This window comes from Myotis brandtii, unplaced genomic scaffold (assembly GCF_000412655.1).
Source record: "Myotis brandtii unplaced genomic scaffold, ASM41265v1 scaffold658, whole genome shotgun sequence".
Lineage (NCBI taxonomy): Eukaryota > Metazoa > Chordata > Mammalia > Chiroptera > Vespertilionidae > Myotis > Myotis brandtii.
Genome location: NW_005370558.1, coordinates 1,466,652 through 1,486,251, shown reverse-complemented (window position 1 = coordinate 1,486,251; position 19,600 = coordinate 1,466,652). Strand labels below are relative to the sequence as shown.

Sequence of the window (19,600 nt, the reverse complement as noted above, 5' to 3'; positions counted from 1 at the left end):
GAAGAAAAGGGTGAAGACGGCTGCCCATGTGGCCCAGAGCCTCAGCTCCTCTGCCAGTCACTTCCTTCTCTGCACCTGAAGCACCTTGTCTGTCAAATGGCCATGCTATCACCTGTCTACACCACCTTCCAGAGCGACGGGCGGGCCGCAAGTAAGGGGCTCAGAGAAGGCAGGTAATGCACCTGAGGCCACACAGCAGGACTGTCCTCCCTCAGGCCTCCGCCCAGACTGGTCTGTCCTGCTACAGCAGCTCTTCCTGGGTTTGATGAGAGAGGGGCCTTTTCAGCAGGTCTTATCGCTTGTTCCCCACACCCTGCTTCCTGCCTCTCCCCTTCCCAGGCATCGGTGTACTTACAATGAGGCCGGGGACTCCCGGGGGCCCTGGCAGGCCCAGCTCGCCCTGCAAATGGAGAGAGACCAAGGTGGTTAGTTGCCCTTCTCCCTCCTGGGCCACCCCCTCCACACCATTCTGCACGTGGGTGCCTAGGGGAGTCCTCTGAGCTGACCATTCCTCGTCCCTGACGGTGATTCTCCAGAGCCTGGTCTAAGGTTTGGACAAGACCCTTGGCCCCCTCTGGCATCAGCTTTCCGCATCTGTAAAATGGGGAGGTTGGATTTCCAAGTCTGGCAGCTTCAGATTGTTAAGTGTGAAGGATTGCGCCATCCTGATCACGGTAATAGGATGTGCAGGGTGCTCGACCCAGGTCTCATTTCACCCTCACCCTATAGATGCCAAAACTGAGGCTCGAGAGTTAGGTGATTTACTCAAGGTCAAGTGCAAGAAAGGAACAGTGGTGAGGGCTGCCAGCAGAGAGCCACCAGGCTAGCTCCCCGCTCTCTCGGCCAGGAGGCGCCGGGGCCCTGGACCCCCCCAGGCTCACAGGTTTCCGCCTCCCTAGGCCTCCGAGACGCTGGGAGAGCTCTTGCCCAGGAGACAGGTGTGTCCGGGTGTGGCAGTGAGCAAGTTTCTCCTTCCTCTTCTCTATAAATCGACCTTTAATGGTTTGCCCCAGAGAAGACGGTAGAGAGATTTGGATCAAGTTCAAAATGCAAAGATGCGAATAAAAATAGGGGGCTTTAGGAATGGTGATTGTCAGTGAGAATTGCCCACAGCATCCGGGGTTTGCCTGACATCATCTGTGCAACCCAGGGCTGCTCAGATGGAGGTCATGACTCCAGCCACCACGGAGAAGAGGAGGCGGCGAGAAACAGCCTTGGCTTTCAAATGAGGGAACCGAGGCTCAGGGGAGGGACGTGACTTGTCCAAGGCCACGCAACAACTGTGTGGCAGAGCTGGGACCACACATCCGGTCCTGTTCCTGCTCCTCGGGGCCATGAGTATGAAGACATCCCCGCCCCTCCCTAGGGGGCCTGGAAGGACACCACACGTTATAACCGATAGTCCGAGGACAGGCCCTGGCTCCTCACCTCTGTGCCTTTGCTGGTACTCCTTCCTCCACCTGGAATGTCTCCTCACCTCTTTCTTCAACCCAGTTCTAATGTCACCTTTCCCAAGAGTCTTCCCTCCTCCTCTCCCTCCTCCACAGCACCTGGGACCTCCTGATCCCACCAATCTACTCTCCGCCTCGTGCAGTAACTGGGGAGACAGCCATGAGCTCCTTGAGGGCAGGAACTGTGCCCTTCCATTACACGCCCGACTAGGAACACTGGTGAGCACTGGTCATGGGCCGAACCCCTTGCCCTCACATTCCATTCTCACAGCAGCCCTCTGAGGCCGGCATTTTGACACCCTCCCCCCACCCCACTCCCTGTTTTACAGACAAGGAAACTGAGAGCCAGAGAGGGGAACGGGTTTGTCCAAGTGCCACACTGGCGAGTGGTGTGGCAGGATTCAAACCCAGGCCCACCTGGCTCCGAGGCCAGGGCTTCAGCTCCCAAGGGAGCCCAAGGGTCGGCCCCAGGGAGCATTTGTGGAACAGAAATGAGAACAGAATCATGGGGTTAAGGACGGATCCAGCAGCCACCTCTGCAGAAAGTACAGAGGGCACAGCTGCTCCGGAGGGAAGCCCCATGGAGAGGTGGTGGGCAGGGCAGGTGCTCCAAGGAGCTCTGAACATGGCCTGCACCCCCAAGGCCTCCTCTCCCGCCGAGCCTGAGGCTGGGACAGGACGGGGCAGGCAGGGCTCAGCTCCGCAGGGCAAGCTGACCTGGCTTCTCTGACTATTTACAAACCCTATAAACATGCCTGTGCTGGCGATTTCCTTCCAACTCGCTCTCTTCTCACACAGGGCCTGCAAACTATCTGCTCCCGGGCTGCTGCTGTCCCATCAGCATTTCCGGTGCTTTGTAAGGTGGCATAGCCCTGGCTTCCCCCGTGGGGAGTGACTCGCGAGCCTTGCTAAGTCCTTGAGGATGGAGCGCAGCCTGGGGCTTTGGGACCAGAGGCTCAGGGCTGGGGGCTCTCTAGGGGGTGGGGTCACAGGGCATCCACAGTAGACAGGAGCCTGGGGTTCAGAAGAGGCACCAGCTAGTAGGTAGCAGGGCTAGGGTTTGACAGTCATTCAACCCCAAAGTTGGGTTCCTAAAACCTGCGTGAGTTCCCTCGGAATCTCTCTCCTGGTCCCAAAGACTTCAGATACTTACGGGGTTTCCATCCAGTCCGGGTGGGCCTCTTTCCCCAAAGTCTCCAGGAAACCCCTGAGGGCACAAGAGAGAACAAACAACTATAAATTAGTGTTTATACTTCCGAGTGGCTGCGATCCAGACGGGGGCGGGGGCGGGGAGGGAGACACAGGACATGTCCATGCAGTCTCACTCCTTGGTTCTGGAATCTGGGCAACCAGTGGGGTCCTGGATCACCCCATGCCCTCAACAAACACTCCACCTGGAGAATTTCTCAGGTGGGGCTCAGGGACATTGAGCCTCTTCTTATGTCCCCAGAGTCTCTGAAAAGAAACCGGTGGCTGGCTCCCCAGAGTGGAAATGCCACCCCCAATCTGAGACCTGGTCCCGATGGAGTGGGGGGTCAGGAATCTGGGTCTAGGCCTGGAGACCGGCTGCTGACTTGCCGAGTTATAAAAGCATCCCTTTTCCCCTGTAGGCCTCAGTTTCCCCTCTGGTCAAAGGGGAAGCCTGTGGGGCATTTTCCAGCTCAGACCTAGTATGATGGTGACATGCTCTTCAAAAGCCACCCTGTGGAATCATGATCCCTATTTTACAGATAGAGAGAGACTCTGAACGGGTAAGTGTCAAGGTTATACTGCGGTGAACAGCCACACCATTGTCACAGGTGAGTTTCGGCAGCTGAGAGAGAGGTCATTTTGCCCGCCCCAGGCAGGTCTGGCCTCTCGCCCCCTCCCCGACCCTACTCCACGCTCTCTGGGGAGACTGGCAGCTGGGAAAACATCAGCTGTGGGGATGGTCCTGGCGTGGCAGGGGGTAACTCCATTCTACTTCAAAAGGAAAAGAAAGCCCTCAAGCTTGGAACTTACAGAAACCTGTTCTCCCCTCTCCTTGAATTCAAATCATAGCTTTTTCAGGGAAACGTCATGTTTTTCTGACCGTGCTCAGGCTGGAGTGTGTGATCGCTAAGAACCCTTCCGCTTGGCCCAATTCGTGGACGAAGCCTCGAGGAAGGAGCCCGGAGCCGGATGGAGAGCCTGACAGCATTCCCAGGCACTGATCCTGGCGGCCATGTCCAATGTATTTGCAGCCAGCAGGCCCCAGGAAGGTCTCAAACCCATGCGTCTGCACTCAGAGGCCACTCCAGGCTGGCTCAAGGACTCCTCTCAGCCCCCTCCGCCAGGCCGGCTGACCTGGTGAGGCTTTGCAGCCAGAGCAGCCCGATGCCAGTCCTGGCTCCACTGCCCACGGGCCTCCTGAGCCGCAGCACTCTGCTGTGCAATGAGGAGTCCCAAGGGATGAGCTGAGATGTCGCACCGAGGGAGAGCCCTTGCTGCCAAACGGAGGCAGCGGCCAGGTGAGGGCACGTCTCTGAGGCATGAGCAAGGCAGAGACCATCAGAATGGTTGCATCCCAAAGAGAGGCAGACGAAATGCAGCCGGAGTATAGCCAGTGGGAGGTGACAGTGAGGTGACCACAATGACAGGAAGAGCAAACTCCAACAGCCCAATGAGATAGGTCCTATTACTGGCCCATTTTAGAGATGAGGAAACTGAGGTCCAGAGAGGTTAGAGCACTTGTTCAAAGTGACACAGCTATGGAATAGCAGGGCTGGGATCTGAATCCCGGCAGTCTGACTCCAGTGCCCATTCTCTTGGCTATGACTGGACACTGAATACAGAGACAGGACTACAAGCCTGGGTCTCTCCAAGGGCTCAGGAGGACCCTGGCTGATGCACACGTGGGAGTGGCATGACTGATGCTGAGGACTGGTTCTGCTGGTACATGCTTGGTGGCTGCAATACCCAGCCCTGTCTCCATCTTCAGTCTCCCTCCCTTCAGAGGAGTCCAGCAGATGACCTTAGGAACCTAGGGTTTGTAATTAAGAGCACAATGGTTGGGGGCGGGGGGAAAGATTGGAGCAAGCTTTAAAAGTGCTGGAACATCCCTGGACATTAGAGCATCCACCCTCACACCGAAGAGTCATGGGTTCGATTCCCAGTCAAGGGCACATACGTTGCAGGTTCGATCCCCGGCCGAGGTTGGGACGCATGCAGGAGGCAACCGATTGATGTGTCTCTCTCACATCAACATTTCTCTCTCTCTTTCCCTCCTCTCCTCCCTTCCACTCTCTAAAAAAAGTCAAAACAGGAAAAAATATCCCCCGGTGAGGATTAACAACAAAAATGGTGCCGGAACAAATCCTTGATTGGAACAATCACGATGGCCTGAGACAAAAAGACCCTGACTCCTGACATTCAGCATTTCATTGCCGCAGTGGGGAGACTAAAGCCCAGCACACGCCCAAGGCCCCAGCACCCCGCTAACTTGCCTCATCCCTCCACCACTGAGCGACACAGCCCATTTCTGACACTCGCCCTACGGCCCCCGATGGCCTGCTTCCCTGTCTGGCTGCATCCGCTCGTGCATGGCGTGCACTCCCAGCCTGGCCAGCAGCGGGACCTTCCTCCGCAGGCCGGAGCTCCTGGCTGCAGCAGGCTGGCCTGAGGCCCAAGCAATGAGCTTGGCACCCTGCCGGGGCCTTAGCCACGTGGTTTCTCCACTTCCCCAGGTCAGGCCTCCCTGGGGAACTGAACGCCTCGTACTTTGAGCAGAACAAGGCCCAGGAGAAGACAGAAGCTGGCTCTGGGACGAGACGATAAGACGTGAAAACAGGGACAGTCCTCGTGGACACATGCATGGCAAGATGTTGAGGGCTGAGGAGGCCCTACTTCCCCAGTGTCCGCCCAAATGGTCTGTTCCAGAAGGTGGGCTGTAAGGGCAGGGGGAGCGTGCAGCTTGAAGATCTGCAGTCCTGCCAAGGTCTCGAAGGCTCAGCTCCCTGGCCTGAAAAATGGTCAGCCCTGCCCAACTCACCTGGCAGAGCTGGGCTGAAGAAGAGGCCAGATGTTTGTAATCCAGCCCCTGGAAAACTCTAATGTGCCATCACCACATGCTGGTTAGGGTTTGCATCAACGGTGGGAATATGTAATGATCTCTAGGAAGAGCCTGCAGAAGGATCTTGGAGACCTCTTTACAAGGCTGCGATTCTCTGAAGTCGGCAAGTTCCCGCGTAAGTCTAACCTGTATCTCAAAGCACCGTGTTCTTTTCCAGATGTGCGCCCACATGGAGAGACCGGAGGTCCCCAGCTCTCTTTCTCACGATGCTGAGCATGCTTTCTCCCGGCCCTTTTGAAGTCCACTAGGGAAGCCCCCCAAAAGTGACCCCAGGGAATAAGAAGGAGGTGGGCAGATAGGGTTCCCAGGATTCCAGAGCCACCGGTAGCTCTGGGACAGCTCTAGGTCAAGTTGGGGACACTGGGGACCACATCCCCAGCCCGCAACGTGACCACAGCTAAAAACTCTCATCTGCTTTGGCCTCAGTTTCCCCACGTGGAAACACGAGATCCCTCTCACTTTGCTCCCTTCTCCCCACAGTCGGAGAACTGGAAAGAGCCCTGAGCTTGAAACCAAAATGCACCGTGTTAGAGCCCTGCCCGCCCCGGATGGATGGTGTGTGGCCTTAGGCAAATCCCACTGGTCCCCGAGCCTCACACACCAAGGGAGTGGAAGCCAGGGCTGGCCCTTTCCAACTCTCAGGTCTAGGGTCTGCCTGCCTGACTCACTACACAAGACCCGCCTGGGCAGGCCTGGCCAGAGACCACAAGAGGAGCTGTGAGCGGCGGCTGGCCGGGTCAGGCATTCCAGCCGCTGATGGTGCATTCAGTGTCCGACTAGAGGATTCACTGTAGCATCTTCCCAGCCCCGGGGAGAGACCTGTGGCTGAGAGACATGGCTCGGACCCCAGCCATGAGTGTCCCTGTGCCGGGCCCCCAACAAGCCAGGACAGTCCAGAAGAAACCCCCTAGAGCTCATAGTTCCAGCCAAGTTTGTAACATCTTATATCTGGACCCCTCAGAAAACCATAAGGCATTTCTCTTTCTAACAGGTGGTGTGAGGAGGAGAGGAGAGCTATAGACTAAGTCCTCCTTTGGAGGTTGAAGATGTGAGCACAGAGAGAAGTGATTCTTACTAGCATCCTTACTAGCAAGCAAGAGTCCTGGGTTCGAGTCTTGATTCTGTCACCACCTTATTGTATGACCTCGGGAAGTTCCTGGCCTCTCTAAACTATGCTTATCTGTCTGACAAAGGGGTTGGGCCAGTTCATCACTAAGGGTCCTGCAGCTCTGATGGGATCCGACCTCCACTGTCTCTTTCTCGGCTCCCATTTGAAGACTCTCTCGCATTCTCCTTCCAAACCCAATGCCGAGGAGGCCGCATGCGTGGGCCTGAGGTTTTGCTGGCTGGAGAGAGATGGACTACAGCAAGATCACCACCAGGCCCGCCAGAAATGAGGCCAGCTGCGATCTGGCATGAGGGAACTCAGCTCGTTCCCTCAACATTTCCTCTTGTTAATATGTGCCTAGAAATTGCCTGGCCCAAGGCTTGGGCAAGTGGAAAACCCATTCACAAAAGAATCCCCCAACCCCACCAGCCAGATCAAGGGCTAGGGAGCCCTGGCAACAGGGGATGGCCCGTAAGACCACTCAGGAGAGTGTGGGCCGAGGGCGCGGAGGGCCTGGAGGCTCAGCAAGACAGAGGCAAAGGTTAAAAGACAGGGTGATATGAAATCCTAGTCCATGCATATTCTGTCATAGCCAATGCAGAACCTGCCTGTTTGGCGGCCATGGCGGCTGGGCTAGAATTCAGGGGCTTTCCTAGCCCTCAGGCATATGGTATGACCACAGGGCGGTTTGACTGGAGGGAAGGGGCTTCCTCCCACCCACACCTGACACCCCAGCGCCAGGGCACAACCCCACCACAATGACAGGAAGAGCAAACTCCAACAGCCCAATGAGATAGGTCCTATTACTGGCCCATTTTAGAGATGAAGAAACTGAGGTCCAGAGAGGTTAGAGCACTTGCTCAAAGTGACACAGCTATGGAATAGCAGGGCTGGGATCTGAATCCCGGCAGTCTGACTCCAGTGCCCATTCTCTTGGCTATGACTGGACACTGAATACAGAGACAGGACTACAAGCCTGGGTCTCTCCAAGGGCTCAGGAGGACCCTGGCTGATGCACACGTGGGAGTGGCATGACTGATGCTGAGGACTGGTTCTGCTGGTACATGCTTGGTGGCTGCAATACCCAGCCCTGTCTCCATCTTCAGTCTCCCTCCCTTCAGAGGAGTCCAGCAGATGACCTTAGGAACCTAGGGTTTGTAATTAAGAGCACAATGGTTGGGGGCGGGGGGAAAGATTGGAGCAAGCTTTAAAAGTGCTAGAACATCCCTGGACATTAGAGCATCCACCCTCGCACCGAAGAGTCATGGGTTCGATTCCCAGTCAAGGGCACATATGTTGCAGGTTCGATCCCCGGCCAAGGTTGGGACGCATGCAGGAGGCAACCGATTGATGTGTCTCTCTCACATCAACATTTCTCTCTCTCTTTCCCTCCTCTCCTCCCTTCCACTCTCTAAAAAAAGTCAAAACAGGAAAAAATATCCCCCGGTGAGGATTAACAACAAAAATGGTGCCGGAACAAATCCTTGTTGGAACAATCACGATGGCCTGAGACAAAAAGACCCTGACTCCTGACATTCAGCATTTCATTGCCGCAGTGGGGAGACTAAAGCCCAGCACACGCCCAAGGCCCCAGCACCCCGCTAACTTGCCTCATCCCTCCACCACTGAGCGACACAGCCCATTTCTGACACTCGCCCTACGGCCCCCGATGGCCTGCTTCCCTGTCTGGCTGCATCCGCTCGTGCATGGCGTGCACTCCCAGCCTGGCCAGCAGCGGGACCTTCCTCCGCAGGCCGGAGCTCCTGGCTGCAGCAGGCTGGCCTGAGGCCCAAGCAATGAGCTTGGCACCCTGCCGGGGCCTTAGCCACGTGGTTTCTCCACTTCCCCAGGTCAGGCCTCCCTGGGGAACTGAACGCCTCGTACTTTGAGCAGAACAAGGCCCAGGAGAAGACAGAAGCTGGCTCTGGGACGAGACGATAAGACGTGAAAACAGGGACAGTCCTCGTGGCCACATGCATGGCAAGATGTTGAGGGCTGAGGAGGCCCTACTTCCCCAGTGTCCGCCCAAATGGTCTGTTCCAGAAGGTGGGCTGTAAGGGCAGGGGGAGCGTGCAGCTTGAAGATCTGCAGTCCTGCCAAGGTCTCGAAGGCTCAGCTCCCTGGCCTGAAAAATGGTCAGCCCTGCCCAACTCACCTGGCAGAGCTGGGCTGAAGAAGAGGCCAGATGTTTGTAATCCAGCCCCTGGCAAACTCTAATGTGCCATCACCACATGCTGGTTAGGGTTTGCATCAACGGTGGGAATACGTAATGATCTCTAGGAAGAGCCTGCAGAAGGATCTTGGAGACCTCTTTACAAGGCTGCGATTCTCTGAAGTCGGCAAGTTCCCGCGTAAGTCTAACCTGTATCTCAAAGCACCGTGTTCTTTTCCAGATGTGCGCCCACATGGAGAGACCGGAGGTCCCCAGCTCTCTTTCTCACGATGCTGAGCATGCTTTCTCCCGGCCCTTTTGAAGTCCACTAGGGAAGCCCCCCAAAAGTGACCCCAGGGAATAAGAAGGAGGTGGGCAGATAGGGTTCCCAGGATTCCAGAGCCACCGGTAGCTCTGGGACAGCTCTAGGTCAAGTTGGGGACACTGGGGACCACATCCCCAGCCCACAGCGTGACCACAGCTAAAAACTCTCATCTGCTTTGGCCTCAGTTTCCCCACGTGGAAACACGAGATCCCTCTCACTTTACTCCCTTCTCCCTACAGACGGAGAACTGGAAAGAGCCCTGAGCTTGAAACCAAAATGCACCGTGTTAGAGCCCTGCCCGCCCCGGATGGTGTGTGGCCTTGGGCAAATCCCACTGGTCCCCGAGCCTCACACACCAAGGGAGTGGAAGCCAGGGCTGGCCCTTTCCAACTCTCAGGTCTAGGGTCTGCCTGCCTGACTCACTACACAAGACCCGCCTGGGCAGGCCTGGCCAGAGACCACAAGAGGAGCTGTGAGCGGCGGCTGGCCGGGTCAGGCATTCCAGCCGCTGATGGTGCATTCAGTGTCCGACTAGAGGATTCACTGTAGCATCTTCCCAGCCCCGGGGAGAGACCTGTGGCTGAGAGGAATGGCTCGGACCCCAGCCATGAGTGTCCCTGTGCCGGGCCCCCAACAAGCCAGGACAGTCCAGAAGAAACCCCCTAGAGCTCATAGTTCCAGCCAAGTTTGTAACATCTTATATCTGGACCCCTCAGAAAACCATAAGGCATTTCTCTTTCTAACAGGTGGTGTGAGGAGGAGAGGAGAGCTATAGACTAAGTCCTCCTTTGGAGGTTGAAGATGTGAGCACAGAGAGAAGTGATTCTTACTAGCATCCTTACTAGCAAGCAAGAGTCCTGGGTTCGAGTCTTGATTCTGTCACCACCTTATTGTATGACCTCGGGAAGTTCCTGGCCTCTCTAAACTATGCTTATCTGTCTGACAAAGGGGTTGGGCCAGTTCATCACTAAGGGTCCTGCAGCTCTGATGGGATCCGACCTCCACTGTCTCTTTCTCGGCTCCCATTTGAAGACTCTCTCGCATTCTCCTTCCAAACCCAATGCCGAGGAGGCCGCATGCGTGGGCCTGAGGTTTTGCTGGCTGGAGAGAGATGGACTACAGCAAGATCACCACCAGGCCCGCCAGAAATGAGGCCAGCTGCGATCTGGCATGAGGGAACTCAGCTCGTTCCCTCAACATTTCCTCTTGTTAATATGTGCCTAGAAATTGCCTGGCCCAAGGCTTGGGCAAGTGGAAAACCCATTCACAAAAGAATCCCCCAACCCCACCAGCCAGATCAAGGGCTAGGGAGCCCTGGCAACAGGGGATGGCCCGTAAGACCACTCAGGAGACCGTGGGCTGAGGGCATGGAGGGACTGGAGGCTCAGCAAGACAGAGACAAAGGCTGAAAGACTGGGTGATACGAAGTCCTATTCAATGCAGCCCCTGCCTGTTTGGCAGCCATGGCGGCTGGGCTAGAATTCCAGGGCTTTCCTAGCCCTCAGGCATATGGTATGACCACAGGGCGGTTTGACTGGAGGGAAGGGGCTTCCTCCCACCCACACCTGACACCCCAGCGCCAGGGCACAACCCCATCGTGGAGCATGGAATCTGAGGAAGTCACTGGCACGGAGCGAGGAAGCAGGCATGAGCTGACAGCTATAAGGGTTCAAGACCTTGGAGGACTCTGGGCCAATGGCTTTGGCTGTGGAAGCCTCAGTTTCCTCATCTGAAAAATCAGTCTCACCTCAAAGAATCAGTAGAATCACACGCAGTTCAAATCCCATGCAGGTAAAGGGGCCTCAATAAATGTTGCTTTTGAGGGGGTTGGTTTTGGCTACAGTGCTATCCTACTACCTGGCACATAGTAGGTGCTCAATAAATTTTTGTTGAATGAGAAATGAGTGAGAGGCCTCATCTCACTCACGACAAATGAGTGAGAGGCTTCTTCTCACTCACAAACCGGGCGCTGCCTTCCCAGCCGTGAGCAGGAGGTTTTCAGCTCCAAGAAAAGAAAATAAGTTCAAGGAGGAGGCAGACGAAGGGGCTGCTGGAAGTAGGAAAGGGATGGGGAGGCTGCAGGGGAGGGGGTGGAAGAGGACAGCGGAAGCATGGCTCTGTTGACAGTCCTGGTTGCAGCAGGCGAAGAAGCCACTGGCTGCTGCATTCTAACAGCTCTGAGCCCCAGAAGCCACACGATCTTGGCCACGCCATTCACTGGTCTTCTCATCTTTAGTGGCAATGCCTGGCCCTCTGGGAGGCTCCCAAGATGGAGTCAGAGCAATTCCCAGACCAATTTCTCCAACAGCCTATACCCCAAGTACTCCCTGTCCCCCATCCTACTCTATCTGAATACTCAACACCATCTGACAGTCAATCATGCATTCTCCGTTCCCTCAAACAATCATTGTCTGTCTGTCTGCCCATGAGAATGGGAGCTTTGTCTTGTCCACTGCTCAGCACCAAGCACAGTGCCTGGCCCATAGTGCACACCCAGAATTCATTGAATGAATAAATGAATGAATGAATGAACCAATGAATGGATGAACGAATGAGTAATGAATGAAGCAGTCTCCTTGCCCCGTCACCTGGCTTGAGGAGCAGATCCAAATGCCAGCCCAGCTCTCGCAGACTCCACATCCTGGCCTGAAGCCAGGAGCAACAGGTGCTGTTTCTTTCCCAGATCGGGGTGTTAGGTGTCAGACCTCAGGGCACAGAGGGGGCTAGGTCTGAGGGTGAGGGGCTCCTCTGTTAGCGCCTTATAGCCAGGACCTGGATCTTGCCTTTCTTTGTATTCCCCACTTGGCCCCAGAGGACCCAAGTCCATATAGGCAAGGTCAGTGCCTGTGACCATGCCATCAACCCCAGAATCACAGACAGCCCCCTCTGGCCACCTGGAGTGCTCCTGGCTCCCTCCCAGCTGACTCTCAAGTTCTAACTCACCATCCCTTCTCCATCAATCACAAGCAAAGGGAGGTACAGACCCAGAGCTGATGATGGGTCCAAGTCTAGGCCTGACCCTGCAAGGCACAGGCAGGGAGCCTGAAGCCAGCAACAGGGCAGGGCCCGGGAGGAAGATGCCTCAGTTACAGTCCTGGGTCTCCCCCGGCCTAGCAGTGGGACCCTGGACACAACACTCTGCCTCTCGGAGCCTCGGTTTCCCCTTGTGAATAGCAAAGCATTGGGATGAATGGCTTCCCTCCAGGCAAAAGTCCTAGGGAATCCACGTTTACAACTTCATCTCCAACCAGTGGGCCTGGGCCATCATGGAGATCAGAGGCCCCGGAGACAAACCGAGTTAGAATCCTGGCTCTGCTGTTGACTCATTGTGAAACTTCGGACAAATTACTTAATCTCTCGGAGCCTTGGCCTTTTCTTCCTGCCGCACAGATGCCCAAACAAGGGGAAAAACAATTTCCTACCACGATGGAGAATCACAGGCAAAGCTGACAGATGGGGCATTACTGCTTAGCCCCCATTGTGGTCCACCTGCCCAGCGTGCCCCTGCCCTCTGGCCTGTGTGTGCACGGGTGAAACAGGTGACACCAAGACAACACAGAGACTGAGTGTTCTCTGAGTTAGCAGCACCGACACCTGGCCAGGCCAAGATCCCCCAGTCCCAGCAGGTCCCCGAGCACGGACACTAATGACCCAGACAGCAGACCGCCCAGCCCCCACCCGCAGACACAGAACTGCATGGCAGAGCGCAGCAGACCGCCCAGCCCCCCCCCGCAGACACAGAACTGCATGGCAGAGCACACACACACACACACACACACACACACACACACACACACACAGGCTCCCTCCTAGAGGGACCCAGAGCCCACAGGACCCCCGCCCCCAGCCCCAGCCAGGAAGCAGCCACTCATGTTCTGGCAGCAGGACATGAGGCCCAGACAGCCCTACGTGCCGGCCCACACACTCAAAGCGGAGTGATGGCTGAGCAGAGAAGCAAGCAGAGAATGCCCAGGCCGCGGATGGACAGGGCAGCGTGGCCAGTGGGAGGTCAAGTTCCCCCATAGAGTCTGCGTAATAGACACGGAAAATCTTTACCGGCCTACCCATCTTGCCCCTCTTGCCAGGAACACCAGGCAGGCCCTGTAGAGGAAGAGACAGGGAAGAGGTCAGGACAGGATGCCAGCAGGGGACACCAGCCCCAGAGCACCCACAAGAGGAAGTCACTGAGAGCCTAGCTTCCCGACCACATCCACAGTAGATACCAGCTTTGCACAGAGGATGGATGGCCCTTGCACTCCTGGAGTTGGGGTCTGCATGGTTCTGAACTGGGGAGATGGCCCCCCAAAGTACCCGGTGTTCCTGGTATTCAGCTGGTGCTCACTAAGTGCTCCTTCTGCATTTCTAAGGTTCTCTTGCGGATGAGGTTACATTTGAGTTCCCATATATGGGCTCAGGCAGGGAGGGGATGGAGAGGAGGGTCCAGAGGCCTGTGGGCCGAACAGTCTCTGTGCTAATTACTCATCTCTGTGCCAAGAGCAGAGCAACCACAGGTGCTGCCTAAACAAATGAGCATGGCCGAGTCCAGGCCGGAGTTTGCAGACACTTGGTCTGAAATACAAAACGGGCAGATTTCTCATTTGCTGCAAGCCCTGCGGAAGCTTCCAGTGCTCTCAGAGCAGAGGCCCTTTCCTGACCTTGGCCTCTGAGTGACGTATAACGTGGCCCAGGCGCTCCCTCCAGCCTCGACTCCCCACGGCCCCACCTTCCCACCTCGCACTCAGCGCTTGGACTGGCATGACTGTTAAACTTGCCAAGTTATCATACGCCCCTGACTCTGCACACTCTGTTCCCTATGTCTGGAAGGCACCTGCCTTGCCTGGTCCCCTTAGTGGCCTCCCATGTAAGTCGAGGGCACCTGTCTAGAAGGGATTCCACGACGGCTCCAGGCTGGCACCTGGCAGAGGGGGTGGGTGGGGTGGGTAGGAGGTAAACAGAGAAAGCATACTCACACGCTCTCCATCGGACCCTGGCAGGCCGAAGAGCCCTGGGAGTCCAATGTAGCCCTAGGAAAGAGCAGGTGCAGGGTCAGAGGGCCGAGTGGTGGGGTGTGGCTGGCCCGACCCATCCCAGCCCCCTTGCTGCCCTCCCACGCCCGACTCTTCTTCCAGGCTGGCGGCAGTGGTGGCTCCGGCGGCTCCTCGACGACATAGGCCTTGAGGCAAGTGTATATGCCCATGGACTGCATGGTGCTGGCTTCCACGATGTAGTCCAAAGGCACATACCCTCACGCCAGGGAAGGGCGCGGGCGCTCTCGGGGGGAGGCCCGCCCCGAGCCGGGGCTCCAGGACCTGCAGGAAGGAAGCTCTCAGCTGGGTTAGATGCTAGAGTGGCACCAGGTCCTCCCCACCCCCAGGGACCCTGCTGGGCACCTGTGGCTTCTGTGGTGCCTCCTCCCAGGCCTCGAAGGTGCCCTGACCCCAAAGCTTGCCCTCTGCCTACTTCATACATATGAGGCCAGTGATGGCAGGGTTGGGAGGGCAGCTGGAATGGCCCGGCTCACCCAGGCTGCTCAGGGCCTTGTGACCCTGGACAGGGGTGAGCTGGGACCAGACCAGCTCTCTCTCTCTATGTGGCCCCAAGATGCCTCTCTCAGGGCAAACACCAAGCAGCCCAGATGCCTGTCTCTTTCCTCCTGACCTCCTGGCAGATTAGGGACCCTGTGGCAGAACTGAGAAGACCTCCCTGGGTGCAGAGGGACCCTCTGGGATTAGGGCCGAGACTGTGGCCATAAGTAGCTTTGGTTCAGGAGAGGAAGACACCTCACACCAACCTAGCCTGGCCTTGAACTGTGTGGCCCACGTGCTGAGCGTTCTCTGAGAGGCTGCGAGCCCAGCCCTGTGGACCTCTGGGTCCTCATCTTAGCTCCACCTTCACTGTGCAGTGCAAATGAGGGCCATGGGGTCTCTACCGTGAACCCAGTTTCCTTGGAGGTACAGAGAAGGTTCCACCAGTTCATCTCTCAGCCTCCCAAACTCCATTTACTTCCATTCAGTTCCCCCAGAACCTTCTCTACCGCCACAGCTCACCCGGAAGCTGACACCTGCTGGCTCCCCCTAAACACTACTTGCTTCCAAATTCCTGGTATCTCCATAACCATGCAAGAGGCAGAATGGACATCACCCCATTGTAAAGATGGGTAAACTGAGACTGCTGGCCATGCAGGGTTTGCTCCTCCTTGAAGAGGACAATAGATACTTTATCAGCCTCAGGGCCTGGGCAGCATTCACCCATCCAACACCACTGGCTCCCAAAAGGGCGGTCCCCTCGCCCTCAGTCAGGAGCAGGAGAGAGGCCTCTGAGGCCTCCAACCGCAGGCAACGTGGCCTGGCTTCGTTCCCATCACGTGGGACATGCTGGGGATTGTAGCAGCTGGACCGTGGCCGAGCCCCCAGCTACTCTCCCCTGCCCAGGCTGCCCGGCCATGGCTCAGGCTTGACTCAAGAGTCTCCCATCACCAGGCCGTCCCGCTGTCCCTCTGCTCTCCAGAGAGCACTCAGGCGGGAGGTTGCAGCCCGACAGACACTGGGTGGAGGCCTCCCAGCCCTGCTCTCTCTCAGACCCACCGGAGGGACAGGTAATGCCCACCCAGGGCCACCTGTATGGCACTTGCCAGGGCCCACTTACCCGGCTGCCTTTGGGACCAGGGTCTCCTACAGGTCCAGGTAACCCCTGAAACATAAAAGACAGAGGGGCAAGGACATATGGAGACAGTCTACTTGCTGCCAACAACCCAGGCCTCAGCTGCTCTCTCTGTAGAATGGGAACGGGTTAGATTTGTGGCCTTCAGACTGAGCCCCAGCCACCTCAGGACCCCAAGGAAGTGGCTCAAGGGGAGACTGGGTGGAGCCCCACCCCCACTGCACCAGAACTCGTCTCTTCCGTTCTCTTACTGAGCATCCCTGCTCTCAGGGCCTACCCAGCAGGTGCAACTTCTCGGCCCCCAGCCCACCACCTCCCTCTGCCTGGGGGCCCATGGCCATCTGCACACCACCATGGCCACAGAGCTTCCAGAAGCCATATACTGCACCTGCCTGCCAGGGTAACCTTTGGCCCCTGGGCTGCCCTCGGGTCCCGGCCGCCCCTGCAAAGGAACGGAGAGAAGCGTGAGGAAAGGAGAGACCCTGCCGGGCTCCAGGTCTGAGGGGCAGTGGGGGACTGGGGTTCACAATGGACAAAGAGGAGGGCGGGAATGCGAGATGAAATGGGAGGAAGGGGAAGCCACCGGAGGCCGGCTGCCGGGCCCCCAAGCCCACCCCTCTGCAAAACCGGTCAGACCAGCTTGGAGGGACAAAACCCCCTGTGCCGGCCGCCCAGGCCTAAGACAGCACTGAGGAGGCCTGGCTGGCCCCCACGCTGGCAGCCACTGCTGTTTGATTTGGGCCCGGGCAGCCAAAATTCCTGCAAACCCCATGGTGGTGCGGATAATATCCCCTAACATCGCCCGGAACAGGCCAGCTATTCATGGCTCTAACCGAGCGGAGCAGCTCGTGCCAGCGCCGGGCTGGCGTGGACTCCAGGTCTCGCAGGCAGATGTGGCTGGGGGAGAGGTGGGGTGGGGGCCCCAGGAGGTTGGGAGGCTCAACCGCCTGGCTCTAGGGCTCGTTCACGTTCATGAGGCAGGGCCCGGGGAGGAGGCCAGAGACAGGCAGGGGCCGGAGCGCAGGAGCCGGCAGGGTGGGGCTGAGGCCGTGGTCCTCACCTGTTCTCCGGGGTGCCCAGCAGGTCCAGGGTAGCCCTTGTATCCCTGTGGGGGAAGAAGCCACATCAGGCCGGGAGGCACATCTGGGCCTGTGGATGGCAGCAGCCCGGCCTCCCTGCCTGCCCTTTCAGCACCACATGCACCACGGCAGGGATGTAGTACGTGCTCAATAAACACTTGCCGAAGGGACCATGTCCATCAGGGTTAGCAGGTGCCCATGTTTTCGTCTCTGCTACTAACAGTACTTCAACCAGAAGCATCGAGGGACTGTTCACTCCTTGGGCAGGTTTGTGAGCTGAACTGACAGCGTGTCAGTTCATTCTTTCCAAATCCAGAGAGGGTGAGACCCTCAGTTGCCAGGGTAGAGGGGTTTCTCAATGGGTGGGCGGGCTGATGAGGACCTTCAGGTCTGGGATATGCCAAACCACCCCGTGATGCTGGAACCTTCTGTCAGGACCTGCCCCTTCTCATGAGCGGGAAAAGATCTCACACACATTGACCAAGTATATTCACCAAAGGAGCCGCCTGCCTTCTTCTCGTTGGTTCCAGCAACTATTCCAAGGGGACACAGGGCGCCCACACGCCTGATGGAGGAGTCTAGCAACATCCCGGCACCAACCTTGACCCTCTGTCCCCAGGGTCCAACTACCAGGGTTCAAGGCCAGGTCTCAGGGTCAAGAGAATCAAAATGAGCGTGTGCTTTCAGGCGGCACTGGGGGTGACCCCTGGGTCATTTCGTAGGAGTTGGGAGCTCTGCAAAGAGACCCAGATGTCCTGCTTCCATCGGCTCAGGGCTGCTGTGAACTGGGACCAGGGGGCTTCCAGAGCAGACAGGGCGGTTGCCCTGAGCTCCGATCAGAGCCCCTCACACAGGGAGCCCTGGGCTTGGCTCACACAGTGCCTCACTTACTGGGCAGCTCTGGGTGGGTTACTGCCTTCTTTCTCTGGACCTCACATGAGGGGGTTTGAACTGAGGCCCCTTCTGCTCTGGCATTTGAGATCTGGAGGTGTTGGGCTCCCCCAGAGGGTTCTACACAAGACTGTAGAGTACACACACACACACACACACACACACACACACACACACACACACGACGCCTGCAGACCCCTTCATGCATGGCTGTTTACCCAGGATAGCACCTGACCTCCTCTAGCCCTCCTCTAGCCCTTATAGCAGCTGTAGGTGGAGATTATCACCTCCATGTTACAGATGAAAAAAACGGAGTCTCAGAGAACGGAAGCCACTCACCCTGAGTTTCATTGCTAAGGACCAGCAGGTTCACACTCACCACTGTGTCCTTCCGACACCAGAAGCCACACAGAGAACCTTGCAGACATCCGGGCACATACAGGGCATACACACACACACACACACACACACACACACACACACACACAAACATATAACTCAGCACCCCCGCAACCCCCCAGGAAGTGGGACTCTTAATTATAAACAGCAGAGTCGGTCTGACCCAGGAGGCTTGGGGAGTTTACAAGCATTCCTCCTGCACCTACTCATGCCTCAGACTGCTCAGTGACATGATTGCATCTCAACCCGGGGCCCGTGAGGCGGAGACAACACGGCTGGCTGAGTCTTCCACATGGGTGTGCGTGCTTTCCCCCAGAGGGCAACTGAGGCACAGGCCACAGCTCGCAGCAGGCATGCAGCCCGGCTAAGACCCCTGGGTTTAGACTGCTGGGCTTCCGCTCCTGCTTCACTGCAGGCTGGCTGTGTGACTTGGGACCACTGATGTCACCTCTCTGGGTCTTGGTTTCCACTTTTGTAAACTGGGCTACAACGGGTGGCTCCTGGGTTGCGTGAACAATGTGTGTAAAGCACTAAGCACAGTATCTGGCATTAATTCCAGGGCCCTGTAAAGACTGGCTGGTGTTATCAACATGATCTTCCTGTCTCATTCATTCATTCAACAAACACTATCTGAAGTTTTATGCGCCAGCACCATTCTACGTGTGGGGTGCATGAGAATACAACATCCTTTGCCTTAATGGGGTTTACAGTGCAATTAAGGAGATATAAAAGAAGTAAATAGAAAGGATAATGTCTGGGGGAGGGGGAAGTGGGGAGTAGTTTTCATGGGGGCAGAGTTTCAGGTTTGCAAGCGTTCTGGTGACCGTTGCACAACCATGTGAATATATTTAACACAATTATAACCTCAAATATGGTTAAGATGCTAAATTTTATGTTTTTTAAAACCAAAATTCAGAATAAAACTTTAAAAAGAGATAATGGGTGTAGTGACCAGTGCCTTGAAGAAAAATGAGCAGAGTTAGAGGACAGAGGGTAGCATGTGGGGAGGGCATGGCTGCAGGTGGGCAGGCAGGGAAGGCTGCTCTGAGGAGATGAATGAGCTGAGAGAGCTGGACGTGGGTCTGGCTCTCAGAGGAAAGGCGTTTCAGGCAGAGGGAACAGCCAGTGCAGAAGCCCTGAGGCAAGAACACTCGCAGGTGGCTTTGAGGAAGAATGAGGTCTGCTCCACGTGACTGGAGCAGAATGAGTAAGGGGTGAGAGGTAGGGGTAGGAGTGGTCAGAGAAGCAGAAGCCAGAGCATGTGTATGTGTGTGTGGCGGGGTGGGGGGAGGGGTAATATGATGAGAAACCACGGAGGGTTCCATATAATCACCATTATTATCCTTCTCCATTTGGAGCTTGCAGAGAAGAAAGAAAAAGCAAAACTTTTGCATGGAGCCTCAAGCTCTAGGCTGTGTGACTTGGCACAGGCGACTGCCCTCTCT

At 56.6% G+C, this 19,600-nt stretch overlaps 1 protein-coding gene across 1 annotated transcript in view; it reads right to left on the bottom strand.

Moving 5' to 3' along the window:
• COL27A1 (collagen, type XXVII, alpha 1) overlaps nucleotides 1–19,600 on the bottom strand; it is a 161,352-nt gene that overhangs the window by 78,040 nt on the left and 63,712 nt on the right. The window contains exons 9-15 of the mRNA XM_014528887.1: nucleotides 16,847–16,891; nucleotides 16,175–16,228; nucleotides 15,772–15,816; nucleotides 14,097–14,150; nucleotides 13,183–13,227; nucleotides 2,605–2,658; nucleotides 356–400 (exon numbers count right to left, since the gene is read on the bottom strand). Coding sequence (XP_014384373.1) covers nucleotides 356–400; nucleotides 2,605–2,658; nucleotides 13,183–13,227; nucleotides 14,097–14,150; nucleotides 15,772–15,816; nucleotides 16,175–16,228; nucleotides 16,847–16,891 — 342 coding nt within the window. The remainder of the gene's footprint in view (nucleotides 1–355; nucleotides 401–2,604; nucleotides 2,659–13,182; nucleotides 13,228–14,096; nucleotides 14,151–15,771; nucleotides 15,817–16,174; nucleotides 16,229–16,846; nucleotides 16,892–19,600) is intronic.